We start from the raw sequence: 17054 nt of genomic DNA on the forward strand, positions 1-17054 counted from the left end.
CTTCACTTACTGGCCAATTTAAGAGGGCTGGTTGTACTTTTTTTCGTCTCAGGGTCGAGGATAAATATTCACCATGGAAACTAATAAGCTGGCTGGGTCAGGCCAATGCGGAGCAAGTCTTCCTGAAGCTCCTGCTGTCAGGATGATGAAGACCTGAGACACTTTCATTTACAGTGTGGGAGTGTGAGTGTGTAACAGACATGCGGGGTGTGTAACCGCCCCTTGGGGTGTGTAATGTGGGGGTGTAACAGTAACAGCCCCTCGGGGTGTGTAATGTCTGTAGCAGCTTTTTGGGGTATATAATGTGGGTGTGTAACAGCCCCTCGGGGTGTGTAATGTGGGTGTGTAAAAGCCCCTAGGGGTGTGTAAGGTGGGAGAGGCCTTATCCCCAGAGCTGGGCAGGCTCTGAGAACTGATTGATTTATTGATTGATTAATGGTCTAAGAAAAGTCAGCACCACAAATGTTTGATGGCGTGTTCAGTGTGCTGGCCTCTGTGCTGTAACTGGGCTCTGTAATTTGGCTTTCTGCTGTAACTGGGCTGTCTGTTAGTCTCTGTTCAGGGGGCTGAGGCAGCTCTGGTTGAGGTGAAGTGAAGGAGAGTGTGTTTGTTTCAGTGGATGCTGGGCTAACCCCCCCCCCTGTGATGTGCGCTAATGTACCCACCCTGATGTTAATGCCCTGTGACAGGCCTGACCTCACAGAGCTGCTATGCCCCCCTGGGCTGCTGCATTCCACGCATTTTTAACACGCGATGCAGATGTGTCAGACACAGAGTGCACGTGTGTGCCCTGATGTGCAGCTCGCTCAAGAGGACCGGGCCTATGCTGTGACACGCAGCTCACACAGGAGGACCGATGTTATGCTGTGACATGCAGCTCGCTCAGGAGGACCGGTGTTACGCTGTGACATGCAGCTTGCTTAGGGGGACTTGGGTTATGGTCACTCTGGAGGACCCAACACTAACCCTAACCCTTCCTGTGCTGACCAGGAATCTGGAAGCAGCTGACTAATGAGGACACATGAGCAAATTCTGGAAGGTTCTGCATATCACCGTAAATGTTCTATGTGCCTGTGAGCCAGGCTCAGTACTGCTCTCCAGTGTAATGTGCAGGTCTGTAAGTGCGATGGAGTTCTGTGATTATATTAATGTGTGGTCATGCAGCATAACAGCCCTCTTGGTGATGGAGGGAAACATAAAGGCCTGTGCAGAGTGCCTCTGAGCTGGGGGAGGTGAAGGATTGTACTAAATTCGGCTACCCCCTTCGTCCTCAGGGCTGGAGAGTGGGGGCGTGACCCTACAGGAGCCTGCTTCGGTGGAGGAGTTGGAGAGCTCTGCACCTGTAACGCTGCAGTGTCACATTGATGGACACCCACGGTAAGCCCCACCGCCTGCCCTCTGTCCCGCCCCATCTCTGAATCAGTGCCCTGTTGCTGGTGGTTCTGAAGACTGACCCCCCCCCCCCCCCCCCCCCCCGTTTACCCCCCCAGCCCAACCTGCCAGTGGTTCCGGGACGGTACGCGGCTGACGGAGGGGACGCACCAGATGAACAGTAAAGAGCGCACGCTGACGCTGCAGAGCGCCAGTCCTGACGACAACGGCCTGTACTACTGCTGCGCCAAGAACACAGTCGGGCACGTCTGCAGCAGCCACAACTTCACCCTCAACATTATAGGTGTGTGTGCGTGCGAGCGTGTGTGTGCGTGCGAGCGTGCGCATGCGCGTACGTGCGTGCGTATGTGTGTGTGTACGTGTGTATGTGTTTCTGACCGTTTCTCCGCTCGGTCAGATAAGAGCTTCCCCCGGCCAGTGCTCATCCCGGAGGACCAGGTGGTTCTGAAGAACGAGATGGCCGCCTTCCACTGCCAGTTCTCCGCGGAGCCCGCCCCCACCGTCCAGTGGTACCATGAGAACGAGCTGCTCACCAACAAGTCTCGGTACGCCCACGCACCTTCCTCCCCTACCTCCTCCTCCTCCTCCTCCTCCACCTCACGTGTGTGGGAGTGAAGAGCTGTGCCCTCACTTCTCTGTAAACCCTGGGTGGCCATAGCAACCGGCCAGTCCAATGAGCTGTCTTGTACTGTCTCTGGGATGATAGTTTATTCCTGAGGGGAATGGTCACAGTAAAAACAAAAATAATCATTAGCAATACAGTAACAATAACTAGTGGCATGGGTACAAATATGCTAGCAGTAATTACCAGCTGAAGGTCGGCAGGCTTGTTGTAGGTTGGCAGGTTTGTTGCAGGTTGGCAGATTTGTTTAAGGTTAGCAGATTTGAGAGCGGGTGTTTCCACAGTGGTTTCAGCATGTGGCTTTAGGTGGGAACTGTGTTTACCGTGAGGAGATGGGAAGATTAACAGGGGTTTCAGAAATATAGGCTGTAGTTAAATTTCTTGAAACCTGAGAAAACCATTCTGAAGAAAATACACGTGCACCTGGATTTAATAAAACTGCTTTATAGATCAGATTGTCTGCCTTAGATCTTGTTTTATGTACATTTACACACACAGATGCTGAAGCAGCTCAAACAGATTTATGTGTTTCCTTTAGAGCTGGGGTATGAATGTCACGCTTCTCCAGGTGAGCTGGAGGATTTGCTCTGGCAGAGAAACCATGGGCTTGACTCAGTAAACGAGCGTTCAGGCGCAGCCAGGTCTTTCCTGTGTGAATCTTGCTCCTGACAGAATGCTGACAGAAGCCTCTTATTGCTGCCTGGGTCAGAGTTCACTCAGGGTTCAGCTTGTGGTTCACCTCATGGCCCACAGGTGATTGGGCGGGACCTGTGGGTCGAGTTTGTTGAAGCCACACACAACCTTGCTGTTTGGCGCATAGGCTCGCAGGGTCCGATCCCGCCGAACTGGATTCTGCTGGCAGCGTTGTCCTGCCTGACGCCTGGGCGTGTGTCAGATCACTGAGCGGATTTCGGCATTGAACTCTTCTGACAGACACCGGCCCGGTCTCACTGGAGACTGCGGTGTTCTTAGAGCGGGTTAGCGGGTGGGTGCTCCTACCAGGACTGCCCTGGCCAGTTCCCTCAGGTTATTTTTACTCTTTCTATTATTGCTGCTGGAGCGTTCCCCCAGCTAACTACTCTGCGGGAAACAGATGGGATTCTGGGAGATTCTGCGATGCTATTTGAGGGTGTTAACTGAGGCTTGCTGTCACAGGCTGTGGAGTGTGGTTGGAGCGTGGTTGCGATCGGCGTGTGATTTGCAGGCACAGAGAGGCAGCGCAGTGTGTGGTAGACCTGGCAGCAGGACCTGCTGAGTGAAGCTCGCTAAGTACTTGCTGGGTGGGTGTTGTTGTTTTGTCTCTGGACACAAAGCACGCCAGGGTCCTATTGGCTCTCTTCTGGGCCTAGGCCAATCGGAGGTAATGGAAGGAGAAAGGGATGTTACTGGCGGTAAGTGTCTGAGCGCCATAATTGAGCTCCATTATCTCGGTCAGGATGAGATCTACGGAAATCCTTCCCGTCTCCATAAGGAGTTGATGGTCTGGGGGCTATTTCTACATCATAAAAACACATAAGCGTTTGTGGGACGGCCATTATGAAACAGCAGGGTACATTAGAGTGCTAATGAAACATCAGGGCTGAAAGCTGGTCTCAGAGCCCTGTTACAGAAAGGCTCAGTCAGGGCAGCAGCCTGCTTCCCATGAATCAGCTGTTTGAAGCAGGTGGGAGGACAGGGCGGGGCATGGTACAGGTGGGAGGACAGGGCGGGGCATGGTACAGGTGGGAGGACAGGGCAGGGCGTGGTGCAGGTTTGCTGAAACACCTGGACCCACGCTTGACGTTGAAGAGCCTGCAGTTTTCTTCATAGCATGTTTTGAGCTACTTTGAAAGAGGCATTATGGGTAAATTCCCTCCTGCTGGGTGAAAGCACTTTCATCAGGTATCCGGCTGCCAGAACTGCTCTGACTGGCAGCTCTCAGGGGTCGGACTGCCAGCAGCACTCTGATTGGCTCTCTCTCTCTCCTCAGCATAGTCCTGCTAAGTAATGGCACCCTCCTCATCGGCCAGGTGAAGCCGCGGAACACGGGAGTTTACAGCTGTGTGGCCCGCGGGCCCCGGGGCCCCGAAACCAAGCTGCAGGCCACCCTGCACCTGGCAGGTAGGAGCCGGTTACGCACAAACACACACATACCTCACGCACACACACACACACACACACACACACAGACACACACTTGTGCACGCGCACTCACACGCACCACACATACTCCAGGTCTCTGTTTAATCGCATTATTTCAGCTAATCAGCTGCTAATCCCTGACAGCTTTAAATGGGATTGTGTCATGCAGGGTTCAGCATTTAGGGCAAGTTGAGTACTTCCACTGTTTTAGCTGCCCCCTCTGCCCCCCCAATCCCAGCTCAATGAAGCAGTCACAGTGGGTGAAACAGCCGAGTTCAGTACTGCAGTCACAGTGTGTGGAACTGCCCTGTTTAGAAACTGCTGGGGGTTAGGGTCAGGTGCGGTCCTCACTGCTGATTGGTGTGTCTGTCTGTCTGTCTGTGCAGAGATTGAGGACCTGGGGCCCAGCCTGTCCAGGGTGTTCCCGGTGGACACCGTGCAGCGTGTAGCTTGCGGGCCCCCGCGGGGGCTCCCTGAGCCTGTGCTGTGGTGGGAGCGCGGGGGGGTGCGGGTGCCCCAGGACGGCCGGGTTCACCAGGACGGTGCAGAGCTAGTGTTCAGCCCCACAGAGGGAGGGGACTCGGGTTCCTACACCTGCATCGCCCAGAACAAGGCCGGCCAGCGGCAGCAGGAGCTCAGTGTCACTGTGGCCAGTGAGTACATCTCTCTCACTCTCTATCTCTCTCTCTCTCTCCTTCCCTTTGTCACTGTGACCAGTGAGTACATCTCGCTCTCTCGCTCGCTCTCTCTCTCTCTCTCTCTCTCACTCACTCTCACTCTCCTTCCCTTTGTCACTGTGACCAGTAAGTACATCTCTCTCTCTCTCTTTCACAATGCTTCCCTCTGCCATGGTCCAGTGAATACATCTCTCTTTCTCTGTATTTCTTTCAATTTCCTTCCCCCTGTCACTGTGGCACAGTGAGCGCATCTCTCTTTCCCTCTCTGTCTCTTTCATTCTCCTTCCCTTGGTCCCTGGCCAGTCAGTACATCTCTCTCTCTCTCTCTCTCACTGTTTTCCTCACTTCTCCCCCCATGTTCTGTGTTTGATGGTGACGTAATGGGGGGAGTTTCTGTCGTTATGTATAATGGATGATGTTTCTACTGTCATGTGCAATGAAGGATGTTTCCATGGTTATGTGTAATGGATGGTGTTTCCATGGTGATGTGTAATGGATGATATTTCCATGGTGATATGTAATGGATGGTGTTTCTATGGTGATGTAACAGCTGATTTTTGTGTTCCAGCTGCTCCTGAGTGGGTGACCAAGCCTGAGGACAGCCATCTGGAGGAAGGTCACCCTGGTTACCTCCACTGCCACACCCGTGCCACGCCCACCCCTGAGATCACCTGGCTGCGCAGTGGAGTGAACATCAACACGGAGGTCTGCATCACATGGGAATGAGAGAATGGGAATGTTGGGCAAACGGATCGCAGTCAGACCCTTCGGTGGCTGTAGTATCGAACTGCAGCGTCTAGCCTCCCAACCTCCTCTTCTCTTAGTGCTTAACTTGGTAACCTGTACAGACATTTGTTTATTTATAATCTTAGAAATAGAATGTAGATGGATGTTACTAAAGAGGTAAAATGCACAGGGTGTGTATGATGGTTTGGGCCCTTGTCCCGATGGTAACAAGGGAGAGCCGCCTGTGGGAGGGGAGTCTGTTGTCTGTGCCCCTCCCTTATTTGTCATTTACCCCATGTCCACCTCTCTTCCTGCAGGACGGGCGCTTTAAGCAGTTCCCAAACGGGACGTTGCGCATAAACAGCGTGGAGGTGGACGATGGGGTGCAGTTCACCTGTCAGAGCAGGACGGAGGGGGGTGTGCTGAGCGGCCAGGCACGGGTCTATGTGCTGGGTGAGGGGTCACTCCTGTCCCAAACCCTCTCCTGCCCCAAACCCGCTCCTGTCCCAAACCCTCTCCTGCCCCAAACCCGCTCCTGTCCCAAACCCGCTCCTGTCCCAAACCCTCTCCTGCCCCAAACCCGCTCCTGTCCCAAACACACAATGTGTGTGTGTGTGTGTCTGTGTCTGTACATGCGTTTGTGTGTCTGTACAGTCAGTCTCCTGTGTGACGCAGTGTGTGTCTGTACAGTCAGTCTCCTGTGTGACGCAGTGTGTGTCTGTACGGTCAGTCTCCTGTGTGACGCCGTGTGTGTCTGTGTGTCTGTACAGTCAGTCTCCTGTTTGACGCAGTGTGTGTCTATACAGTCAGTCTCCTGTGTGACGCAGTGTGTGTTTGCAGAGAGGCTCAAGTTCACTCCGGCCCCCCAGCCGGTGCAGTGCCTGGAGCTGAACCAGGAAGTGAGTGTGCAGTGCTCCGCTACAGGCCGCCAGCCTCCCTCCATCCTGTGGGTCAGAACCGGTGCGTCCCCGCCCCCCCCCTCATTCTCTCCCCCTCTCCCTGTCTCTCGCATACTGTCTCTCATACTCTCTCTCTCTGCTCCATTGTGAGGATTGTTTCAGTTTTAACTAATTTCTCCAGAGGAAAGCTTGCATATTCACAATGTATTTACTGCACTTACCTGTGCTTATATGTTTAGGTATCTCTTGTGCAGGTGACTTGGGCACATGGTAATTTAACCAGTTTGGTGTTTCACACTTTAAGAGTCAAATATTGTTCTGAGAAGCTCAGCTGCCTCGTACTCTGTCGCCCCCTACAGACGGCAGCCAGATCCCACCCCACGTGGAGCAGAGGAACGGCGTTATGCACTTTTTGAAGGTGACGCGTGGCGACGCCGGAAATTACACCTGTGTTGCCTCGAACGAGCTGCAGGGGGCGATTCGCACAACGGTGCACCTCTCCGTAGGAGGTACGGCTCCCTGTCTGGGACACACTGCACCACAATGAGCTCAGGTCACTGAACATGCCGCTGTCATGGTTACTGCTTAGGAATGACACGCACACTGCTACCCCTGCATTGTCTCCTCACCTTCTGATCTACCTGATACACCTAGCCCAACCACTGACACCTGAAACCATTATAAATGCACACACTCTCGCGCACACACAGACACACACTCACACAGGCACACACTCTCACACACACAGACATATGCATCATAAAAACTGCCAGTGTAGTGGCTCCCATTGGAATGGCAGATGGATTGAAACACTGCTGCCCCTATAGGCCAGGTTTATTACTGCAGCTTTTGTGATCACTGTGGTCAGGGAACATCCAGTTCCATTTCAGTCACTGGTTCGGATAAACTTCTCTGGCCCTAAAACTGAAAATTCTATATCTATATGGAAGCAACTGTATAGTATGATTCATATTTTATACTCGTTACCCTCAATATGTTTTGTAGACTGTAATTACATTTCTGTGTGTTATTGCATTTCAGTATGTGTGTTATTGCATTTCAGTATGCAGTATTTTCAGTGTGTGTTACTACATTTCAGTGTGCGTGTTATTACATATCAGTATGTGTTATTACATTTCACTGTGTGTGTTATTACTTGTCATGTGTCCCAGTGTACGTGGTGTTTCGGCTGGAGCCAGAGAACACCACGGTGTACCAGGGCCACACTGCCATGCTGCACTGCCAGGCCAGCGGGGACCCGCCCCCCTCCATCCGGTGGACGGTCAAAGACAGGGCTCTGGACCCCGGCCTGAGCAGGTGAGCCACGCCCACTGTGGACAGACCGGTGAGGGGAAAGAGCACTGGAGCCTGGGAGCACGGCAGTTGCCTTAAAGTCCTGTAGGTGGTGCCGCGTTCCTGCAGAAGAGCTGGTTCTCACCAGGCCTGCAGACTGCAGGGACTCCTGAGGCTTGCTGTAATCCACATTCCCAGTACACAGCAGCCGCCTGGAGAGTCGCTCCATCCAGCGTTTAATCTAAAACCCTGACAGAAGCAGCACTCAAGAACAGGAAGCAGTACTCCGCAGCACTCAGGAACAGAGAGCAGTATTAGAGTAGCACTCAGGAACAGGAAGCAGAATTACAGCAGCACTCAGGAACAGGAAGCAGAATTACAGCAGCACTCAGGAACAGGAAGCAGTATTCAGCAGCACCGAGTAACAGGAAGCAGAATTACAGCAGCACTCAGGAACAGGAAGCAGTATTCAGCAGCACTCAGGAACAGGAAGCAGGTGTCAGAAGCTGTTGTATAGTGGTGTGCTCAGCGCTGCTCCCCCCTGTTCCCAGGTTCCAGAAGATGCCAAATGGCTCCCTGGTGATCCGTGGTGTTACTACGGAGGACACAGGGAAATACACCTGCATTGCTGGGAACAGCTGCAATACCCGCTCCAGCGCCGCCCAGCTTTATGTTGTGGGTAAGCCCCGCCCACAACATCCACTCCAGCATTGGCCAGCTCTGTTGTGGGTAAGACCTGCCCACAACACCCACTCGAGCACTACCCAGCTGTAGGCTGTGGGTAAGCCCCGCCCACAACATCCACTCCAGCACTGCCCAGCTGTAGGCTGTGGGTAAGCCCACTTTTTTTTATTGGCTTAAACAAATTGTCATCCAGGACTGAACATTTTTAGTGCCCAAAAATATTATCGGAGGGCTGCAGAGTCAAGCTCACACCATCTGTTATGCAGCAGAGCATAATTAACTGAGTTAGCCCCCCCACTGAATGCCGCATATGCTGTTATATAATAGAATGCTGCTCTCAAGTGCGCTCAGGCGGTGTGTGATGGTAGTGAGCACAGTAAGGCTCAACCTGTCTTTATGAGATTTATAGTGCCTACACTCAGGGAAGAACAGCTGTATTCACCAGAGTCTCTTCAGGGGCTGGGGAGTATACAGGCATCATGTTTTCATTCTGGGGACTGGCTTAGTGGGGGGATCGGCCTACCAATTGGGGCTGGCTTACTGGGGGAGAGGCTTACCTTTCAGAGGCCTAGCTTACTTTGGGAGAGTTATATGGCACCATGGTTTCTGATACCCCATAATGATTATCCCATCTCATGGCTTAATGCACTTATCCTATGCATTGGCCAGAAGTATTGGCATCAGTTGTGGGACTGCCAGAGGCCAGTGGTGTGACTGTCCATCACCTACAGGGGGCAGTAGAGACGGGCTCCGCTGACACTTCCATTCAGGTGGAGGTCTCATTCTGTGTGTGTGTGTGTGTGTGTTTGTGTATGCTCGTGCCTGTGTGTGTGTGTTTGTGTGTGTATCTGTGTACATGTGTTTGCGCTTACCTGTGTGTAACAGAGAAACCGGCGCAGCCTGCTGGGGAGGGGGGCGATAGGGCTCCCTATAAGATGATCCAGACCGTGGGGCTGTCGGTGGGGGCCGCGGTCGCTTGCGTCATCCTCGTCCTCGGCCTCGTGTTCTACTGCAAGAAGAGACGCAACGCCAAGCGACAGCAGAAGGGAGCCGAGGGGGAGGAGATGGAGTGTCTCAACGGTCAGTTTGTGTGCGTCTGAAGTGTCATTTAAAACAAAAATACCCCGGTTGCTGTGAAGCTGAACTTCCAGGGGGACTCTGTAAGGATGTCCTGGGGTTTTGCTGGCACCTTGTGTATATTATGTGTATTGCAGGAGGAGCTCAAGGCCAGGGAAGAATTTTAGTTCTAACACAGGTTTACTGTGACTGAAGGACTGCACATGCTCATAGCAGCAGCTGTGCTAGTGCTCTGTAGCACATGGTGCCTGTTCATAACCTTTACGAGGCTTGGTGCTATGTTATACTAGCGAAGGGACACCTCCTCATCTAAAGTGTTTTCGTTTGCATTGCTAATCCACGCATAATAGCCTATTGTTAACTTGGAGCAATTTACACATTACAAATCTCACGTAAGGTGCTCAGAAACAGTGAATCTCACGTAAGGTGCTCAGAAGTGGTAAATCTCATGTAAGGTGCTAAGGAGCGGGAAATCTCACGGAAGGTGCTCAGAAGTGGTTTTCTTAAGCGTGCCAGGAGCTGTGTGATTTCAGACTGTCTGGCTTTTCCTCCCAGACTCACTGGGGGGAGAGAATGTCAGCATACTGTAAAACACTGCTCCAGTAGTGGTTTTTATCAATAATAAGCTTGACAGTGCAGTGAGGCAGTATTTACAGAATAAGGCCTACTGGTTGCATGTATTCCTGATGTGTTTGAGAGATGGTTTGGTTTGATTTGAGGTCTCATGCAGTTCTGGCGATGACTTTGCAGGGGGAGCTGTGCAGCAGAATGGCCAGATGATGGTGAATATCCAGGAAGTGGTGGCTCTGACCGACCTGGGTACCACGGCAACCGCAACCAAACGTCACAGCAGCAGTGACAAGCTGCACTTCCCCCGCGCCCGTCTGCAAACCATCACTACACTGGGTAAGAGACATGACATTACATTACACTACGACACACTACGTTCCATTACATTACATTACACTACGACACACTACGTTCCATTACATTATGACACACTACGTTCCATTACATTACACTACGACACACTACGTTCCATTACATTATGACACACTATGTTACATTACGTTCATTGGGCAAATGTTGACACAGGTCAGATGAAGTACAATTCTGCCATAAACAAGCAGCTGTCCATGGTGATGAACAACAACTCTATTTCACACACTACAGCTAAGTCCTAAGGCTAAGTTAGTAAAGCTGTGGCTAATTCTGTAGATGGAAGTGTAGCACAATTACGAGAGAAAGAGAAAAAATAAAAAATTAAAGGACTACAACATCAAGATACAAGTGCTGCCTGGAAGTGCTACTTGATTGGTGGGTAGCGCTGCAGAGAAGTGTAATGTTAATGTTAGCCAAGGAACAGTGTGAAGAGATGTGTCTTCAGTCCATAATGCCTATATCAGACACACACACACACGTACTCAAATGCACATCCACGCACACACTCGCAAATACAAATGCACACCTAGACTCAGGTGTACACACACACACCCACTTATACACTCGCACAGTCACATACATACACACACATATACTCATACATATACATACAGGTATGCACATAAAACATATACAGATAATACAGATAATGCAAACATCACAGACACAGGAACACACAAATAAAAGGTATGCACGTACCACACACAGAGGTGTAGGACACACACATATTTACACACACACAGGTCCTGTATAGTGTGTATCCAGTTGCTCCTATTTACACATGCATGGTGTTACGCGTTTGTGAGTGAGTCTGTTTATGTATGTACTGCAGGGAGGGGTGAGTTTGGGGAGGTGTTGCTGGCGAAGGCGAAGGGCATTGAGGATGAGGAGGAGGAGACGCTGGTGCTGGTGAAGAGTCTGCAGACGCGTGACGAGCGGCTGAGGCTGGGCTTCCGCCGCGAGACGGACATGTTCGCCAAACTGAGCCACGCCCACGTGGTGCGGCTGCTGGGCCTGTGTCGGGAGGCGGAGCCTCACTGCATGATCCTGGAATACGTGGACCTGGTAAAAACCCGTCTCCGGGGCAACGGCTAGCCTGCCGCCGCAACACTTACAGGTGGTCAGCTGATATGGTATTGCTGCGTGCAGGTGGTTCATGGGATTTAATCTCTCTCCTCAGGGGGATCTGAAACAGTTTCTCAGAATCTCAAAAAGCAAAGAGAAGCTCAAACATCCGATCAGCACCAAGCAGAAAGTGAGTATGTTGCACTGCACACCGCCCCCCACCCCCCCATGCAGCCCATCCCATAATCTCCACACCCCCCCCTTCCCCATGGTGAGTCCAGTGTTGACTCCAGGTCTGAGACGGGGGTCAGACTGATGACACTACCTCCTCCCTCTGTTTCTGCCTCCCTCCCTGCAGGTGTCCATCTGTGCCCAGGTAGCGGAAGGCATGGAGCACCTGTCCGCCCGGCACTTTGTGCACGGGGACCTGGCGGCTCGGAACTGCCTGATCAGCGCTCAGCGCCGCGTCAAAGTGTCCGCGCTCAGCCTCAGCCAGGACGTGTACAGCAGGTAGGGGCCTCAAATGCCCCCCCCCCCCAACGCTTCCTACTTCCCTTACTGTTTCTGTCCATCGGCTGATTTTCCGTTCTCTTCATGGCAAAGGAAGCGCACTTATACTCTGCAACAAGCACACATGGATTACCAGCAATCATTACCTTCAGCACTGTCCGCAAGTGCAACGTGACTCTGCTGCCGCCTACTGGTCTGAGAGTCTCACAACACCGAGTCTGGTGGCTTTGGCTGGGAAGATTTGGCGTGGCCCTCACAGTCTGTCTAACTGTCTGTCTGTCTGTCTGTCTGTCTGTCTCCACAGTGAGTACTACCAGTATCGGCAGGCTAGGATTCCGCTGCGCTGGCTGCCAGCTGAGGCTGTCTTTGAGGATGACTTCACCAAGGCGGATGTGTGGTCGTTTGGGGTGCTGATGTGGGAGGTGTTCAGCCACGGGGTGCTCCCCTACGCCGAGCTCAGCGACGAGGAGGTCCTGGAAGGTGAGGCTGTTTTAAACACTGGTCCTCCTACGGTTTCAGTTCCATCTTTACTGCCCTTCCAAGACCTTTACACATACTATACTGTCATATATAAAACTTTTAAGACCTTCACACACACACTCTCTCTCTTTCTCTCTCTCCCCCCCTTTCCCCCTGTCTCTCTCTCTGCAGCTCTAAAGGAAGGGACTCTGAAGTTGGCTGTTCCAGAGAACTGTCCCTCCAGAATTTACAGGCTGATGCTGCACTGCTGGTCTCTGAGCCCAAAAGAGCACCCATCCTTCAGCGAACTGCTCTCCGCACTGGGACAGCTGCCCTCCAACAGCAAGGCCTGAGGGGGGCGGAGTCCCACGCTTTGGCCCCGCCCAGAGACTCAGATATAGGGCTAGCCTTCATAATGGTAGGTTGGGTGTGCAGGGACAGAATGGCAGGAAGACGCTTGCAGCCTCCGCTCTTCCACAGTATTAGTGCTCATTGGTTGTGGGTCTGAGGCCAGACTTCTGCAACCAACAGCCCAACAGGATATCCTCTGCCGCTAGTGCAAAGGACCATGGGAACTACCTCTGCAGGTCACCATTCCGAGCATCTGCTGCCACCACCCGCCAGCCCAGGGAAAACGCACAAAGTCAGCAGGGGACGCTGCTGAAGGTGGACCTGATACTGTACATTTCAGGCAGTGGGACAGACCTGATACTGTACATTTCATACACTGGATTAGACCTGATACTGTATGTTTCATACACTGGATGAGACCTGACACTGTATGTTTGAAACACTGAGATGAACTTGATAGTGTTTGTTTCAAACACTGGGATGGACCTGATACTGTACGTTTCAAACGCTGGAATGGACCTGATACTGTACCTTTCAAACACTGGGATGGACCTGATACTGTACGTTTCAAACGCTGGAATGGACCTGATACTGTACCTTTCAAACACTGGGATGGACCTGATACTGTACGCTTCAAACACTGAGATGGACCTGATACTGTACCTTTCAAACACCGGGATGGACCTGATACTGTACGCTTCAAACACTGAGATGGACCTGATACTGTACCTTTCAAACACTGAGATGAACTTGATAGTGTTTGTTTCAAACACTGGGATGGACCTGATACTGTACGTTTGAAACCCTGGGATGGGGACTGGAAGTGGTGGCATATGTTTTTTGCATGTGTGTTTTTAAGGTATACCTGTCAGTGTTTACCTGAGTGTGGAGGAGCTACGGACAGTGAAGACCTGGAGACAGGCTTGGGAGGAAAGCTTTTCATGCTTTCAGTCATCCTGGCCTCCCGTGCAGGCCGCATTATTCAAACAGCCAATCCCTGAAGAGACCCACCTCTGGGCCGTCCCACCTAGAGCGGTGCAGAAACCATGCGCACTAACCAAACCTTTAAATCATTATTTTAAATTCTTATGTTTTTTTTTATTTTATTTTTTTTATTGTCTTTTTAACAGCATCTCGATGGGAATGCTGGGTAGCTCACTCGGTAACGAGTGAGCACCGCGGTCTCGGTTCGAGTCCGGCCCGCGCCAGGGCCGACTGGCCAGCAGCTCCGCGGGGGCGCACACAGCTGGCTTTGCGTTGCCCGAGGATTATGGGAGGGAGTCAGTCGGCGGGGATAGCAGTGTTTATTGCTTGAGCGACTTACATTAATTAGGCGGACGCTTTTATCCAAAGGGACGCGCGGTGCATACCGCGGGCGCCCATGGCTCGCTCTCTGTACACGCGTATGATTGGGCCTCCTCCACCCCCGCTCTGCGCATGCACGGCTTGTGGCTGCGGCGTGAAAAAGAGCAGTTGGCTGACACCACGCGTTTCGGAGTAGAACCGCGAGTTGTCTTCGCTCTCCCGAGCCGGCAGCAGGGGCCGTATATGAGCGTGATTGTACACCCTTTGGAAATCGGACATTCTAAATTTGCGTGGGATTGGAGATGTTGTAGAATAAAATCTGTGTGTTAATAAGTGACATGCAAACTGGTCCCACGGTTGGTCTTTGCCACATTATTGACTCAAAGTGCCTGAAAATGAAGGATTTTTTTCAGCTTAGTACATGGTCTTATCAAGATATTTTTTATCTTGGACCTTTTCCAATACCTTTGGATTTATTTTTTTATTTCTTTGCACATGCCTAGCTGTTTTATTGTATCTGAATGTTAGGCACATACACTAATCTCTTCTAATCTGCTTCTGAAGGTTACAGTAACCATGTACAGTACTTACTTTCAATAAAGTTTTGTGATATCTGAGCATTGAGCATGTGAGGTTAAACTTTGATTGAATGGATATTTCACTTTCTGGGGTTTTTTTATATTTCAGTTGCAGTTTGTATTTTCCATTGGCCTCGATAGATTTTATATCCACTGAAGGACATTTTATATATTCACAGAAGTTTGTGACTAGAAGCCAGCTTTACAATGACTGGTATTGAGGCATTTGAAGGTTAGCAGTCTAAAGCAAGAAAATACACTTCAAGTAATTCAAAGGCAGCTGGCACAGTGATGTTTCCCGAGGCTGCACATATGAACAGAATCATTTTATTCACCATTATAAAAATACATTTAGTAAATTGTGCTGCTTTCCTTGAGTGGAGGTCCCAGGTTGTGTGTGTCATAAGAAATATGTCCCATAAGACTGAACGTAGCTGGGCAATGTACACACAGACACACACACACAGGCACACACACAACCTCTGGGGCGGCAGTGTCGTATAATGGGTAAGGAGTTGGTCTTGTAACCTAAAGGTTAGATTCCCAAGTGGGACACTGCCGTTGTACCCTTGACTAAATTCCTTAACCTGCATTGCTTCAGTATTTGTCCAGCTGAATAAATAGATGCAATGTAGAATGTTGTGCAATTCGCTCTGGATAAGAGCATCTGCTAAATGCCTGCACTGTAATGTAATGGAGGCATAACATCACCGTACAAGCTGCTTTGAGTTACTTGATGTGTATTTTCTTGCTTTAGACCATGAAACCCACAAATGCCCTTATACAAGCCATTGTAAAGCCAGAGGTTCGTTAGAAACGTCTCTAAATATTTAAAATCGATAAAATGCTTAAAAACTGAATATCAAAAGGTGAACTGTCCCTTTAAGAAGAGCCTGATGGAGACTCCACCGTTCGTGTAGTGCTTATGTATTGAGGGACCACTCTTCATAAAGAGACTGATCTACTGCATATGGATACTGCCACATTTCTGACATGTGATCCAACTCAAGAGCCAAGGAGCCAAGATGGAATGCTTTTTTTTTTTTTTTCCCTCAGGGTGGCTTATTTCAAATGGCCACTAGGTGGCTCTGCTCTTGAGCACTTTCAAAGTTGTGCTCCACTCAGGTCATGGGTGAAGTACAGTCCTGGAGAGAGTTTCAGTGTCTGAGGAGGAGATGCTTCTGAGGTGTATTATACACACTTACATTCATTACGGCTGGGTTTTCACTGAGGGTAAAATACCTGAGTCAGGTTTGGTTTTACCCAGCTGGGGATTGTATTAAATCCACTGAGGAGTGCTCAAGTTTCCCTTCTTCCGGCTCCTGAGACTCCTGCTCTTTCCCTGTTGGGTATCAGTAACAGTGCAGCCATACTCCAAACACATTAGCCTCACTCATTAGTTTAGCAATCTACCCATCTGTACTGGTAGGTGAAATGGAACACATGGCCATGCCTATTCTTACTTTACATGTCTCCATGAAAAAGAGAAACATTTCAGTGATTCAGATTTTGTAAACATTTTGGATTTACGGTCCAATCTGACCGTATTTGGGAAAACGTGGTTCTATATAAAAAGAATCCAAAGCTTGGCTAGAGAGAACTTGAGTTAACACTTAGATTTTTTTACTCTATAGTGAATAGCGGAAGGGGAAAGCAGCAGATCAAAGTGATCACCACAGACGGCATCCTGAAAGACAACACCAACCGTAACTGTGCTGTGACATCTTTCTGTATTTATATGAACACATACTAACCCCTGCAGCTCTGAATCAGTTAACTCAGCTGAAGGGCTCTGAACTGTAGCCATATTCTCTGTACTCTCATCTGTTGATCCTTCAGATTACGCAGGACCGGACTCTTTGTGAGACACAGGCCAACTTCACATACACATGACTGTTGCAACGCTGCGTTTTCCAGTAAACCGGTATCTAAATGTGAGCACTCATGTATGTCCAGTCCGGGACAAGATGATGTTCACATCACAGCGATCTGTACATCTTTACTAGGGTGGATTGAATGAAATTTCCAGTGGGTCAGGTTATTTCTAACCCTGTTTCTATATGTATGAACTCTAACATGCCTTAATTACCAAAAGATGAAGGAGGTTATAGCCAAGTTTGTGCTCACGTAATTGAGCCAAGGTGCTACTTAATAATAATATTGTGTACAGATGGAATACAAGGGACAACTAACTGTTGATCACAGGTAATTATGTTCATTATTAATATTGCTTAATTTTTTAAAAGAGCCATGAGCTAGCAGAAATATTGGATTAATTAGCTGCTAAACACATTTGCTGCTTTTTAGTTGCAAATTAGTGCTCCATAATTAATAAACTGAAGGCTTCTATGTT

At 50.2% G+C, this 17054-nt stretch overlaps 1 protein-coding gene across 2 annotated transcripts in view; it reads left to right on the forward strand.

Moving 5' to 3' along the window:
* Positions 1 to 14740, forward strand: part of LOC135244623 (inactive tyrosine-protein kinase 7-like) — a 32394-nt gene extending 17654 nt beyond the window's left edge. For both annotated transcript variants that reach the window (XM_064317066.1, XM_064317068.1), the window contains exons 4-21: positions 1275 to 1377; positions 1491 to 1675; positions 1790 to 1937; positions 3984 to 4114; positions 4522 to 4788; positions 5381 to 5517; positions 5856 to 5991; positions 6379 to 6498; positions 6797 to 6946; positions 7610 to 7754; positions 8282 to 8409; positions 9300 to 9494; positions 10242 to 10397; positions 11266 to 11498; positions 11614 to 11688; positions 11857 to 12008; positions 12313 to 12488; positions 12660 to 14740. In XM_064317066.1, the coding sequence (XP_064173136.1) occupies positions 1275 to 1377; positions 1491 to 1675; positions 1790 to 1937; positions 3984 to 4114; positions 4522 to 4788; positions 5381 to 5517; positions 5856 to 5991; positions 6379 to 6498; positions 6797 to 6946; positions 7610 to 7754; positions 8282 to 8409; positions 9300 to 9494; positions 10242 to 10397; positions 11266 to 11498; positions 11614 to 11688; positions 11857 to 12008; positions 12313 to 12488; positions 12660 to 12820 (2798 nt within the window). In that variant the 3' untranslated portion in view covers positions 12821 to 14740. The remainder of the gene's footprint in view (positions 1 to 1274; positions 1378 to 1490; positions 1676 to 1789; positions 1938 to 3983; positions 4115 to 4521; positions 4789 to 5380; positions 5518 to 5855; positions 5992 to 6378; positions 6499 to 6796; positions 6947 to 7609; positions 7755 to 8281; positions 8410 to 9299; positions 9495 to 10241; positions 10398 to 11265; positions 11499 to 11613; positions 11689 to 11856; positions 12009 to 12312; positions 12489 to 12659) is intronic.
* The last annotated feature ends 2314 nt before the right edge of the window (positions 14741 to 17054 follow it).

Source organism: Anguilla rostrata, chromosome 18 (genome assembly GCF_018555375.3).
Source record: "Anguilla rostrata isolate EN2019 chromosome 18, ASM1855537v3, whole genome shotgun sequence".
Lineage (NCBI taxonomy): Eukaryota > Metazoa > Chordata > Actinopteri > Anguilliformes > Anguillidae > Anguilla > Anguilla rostrata.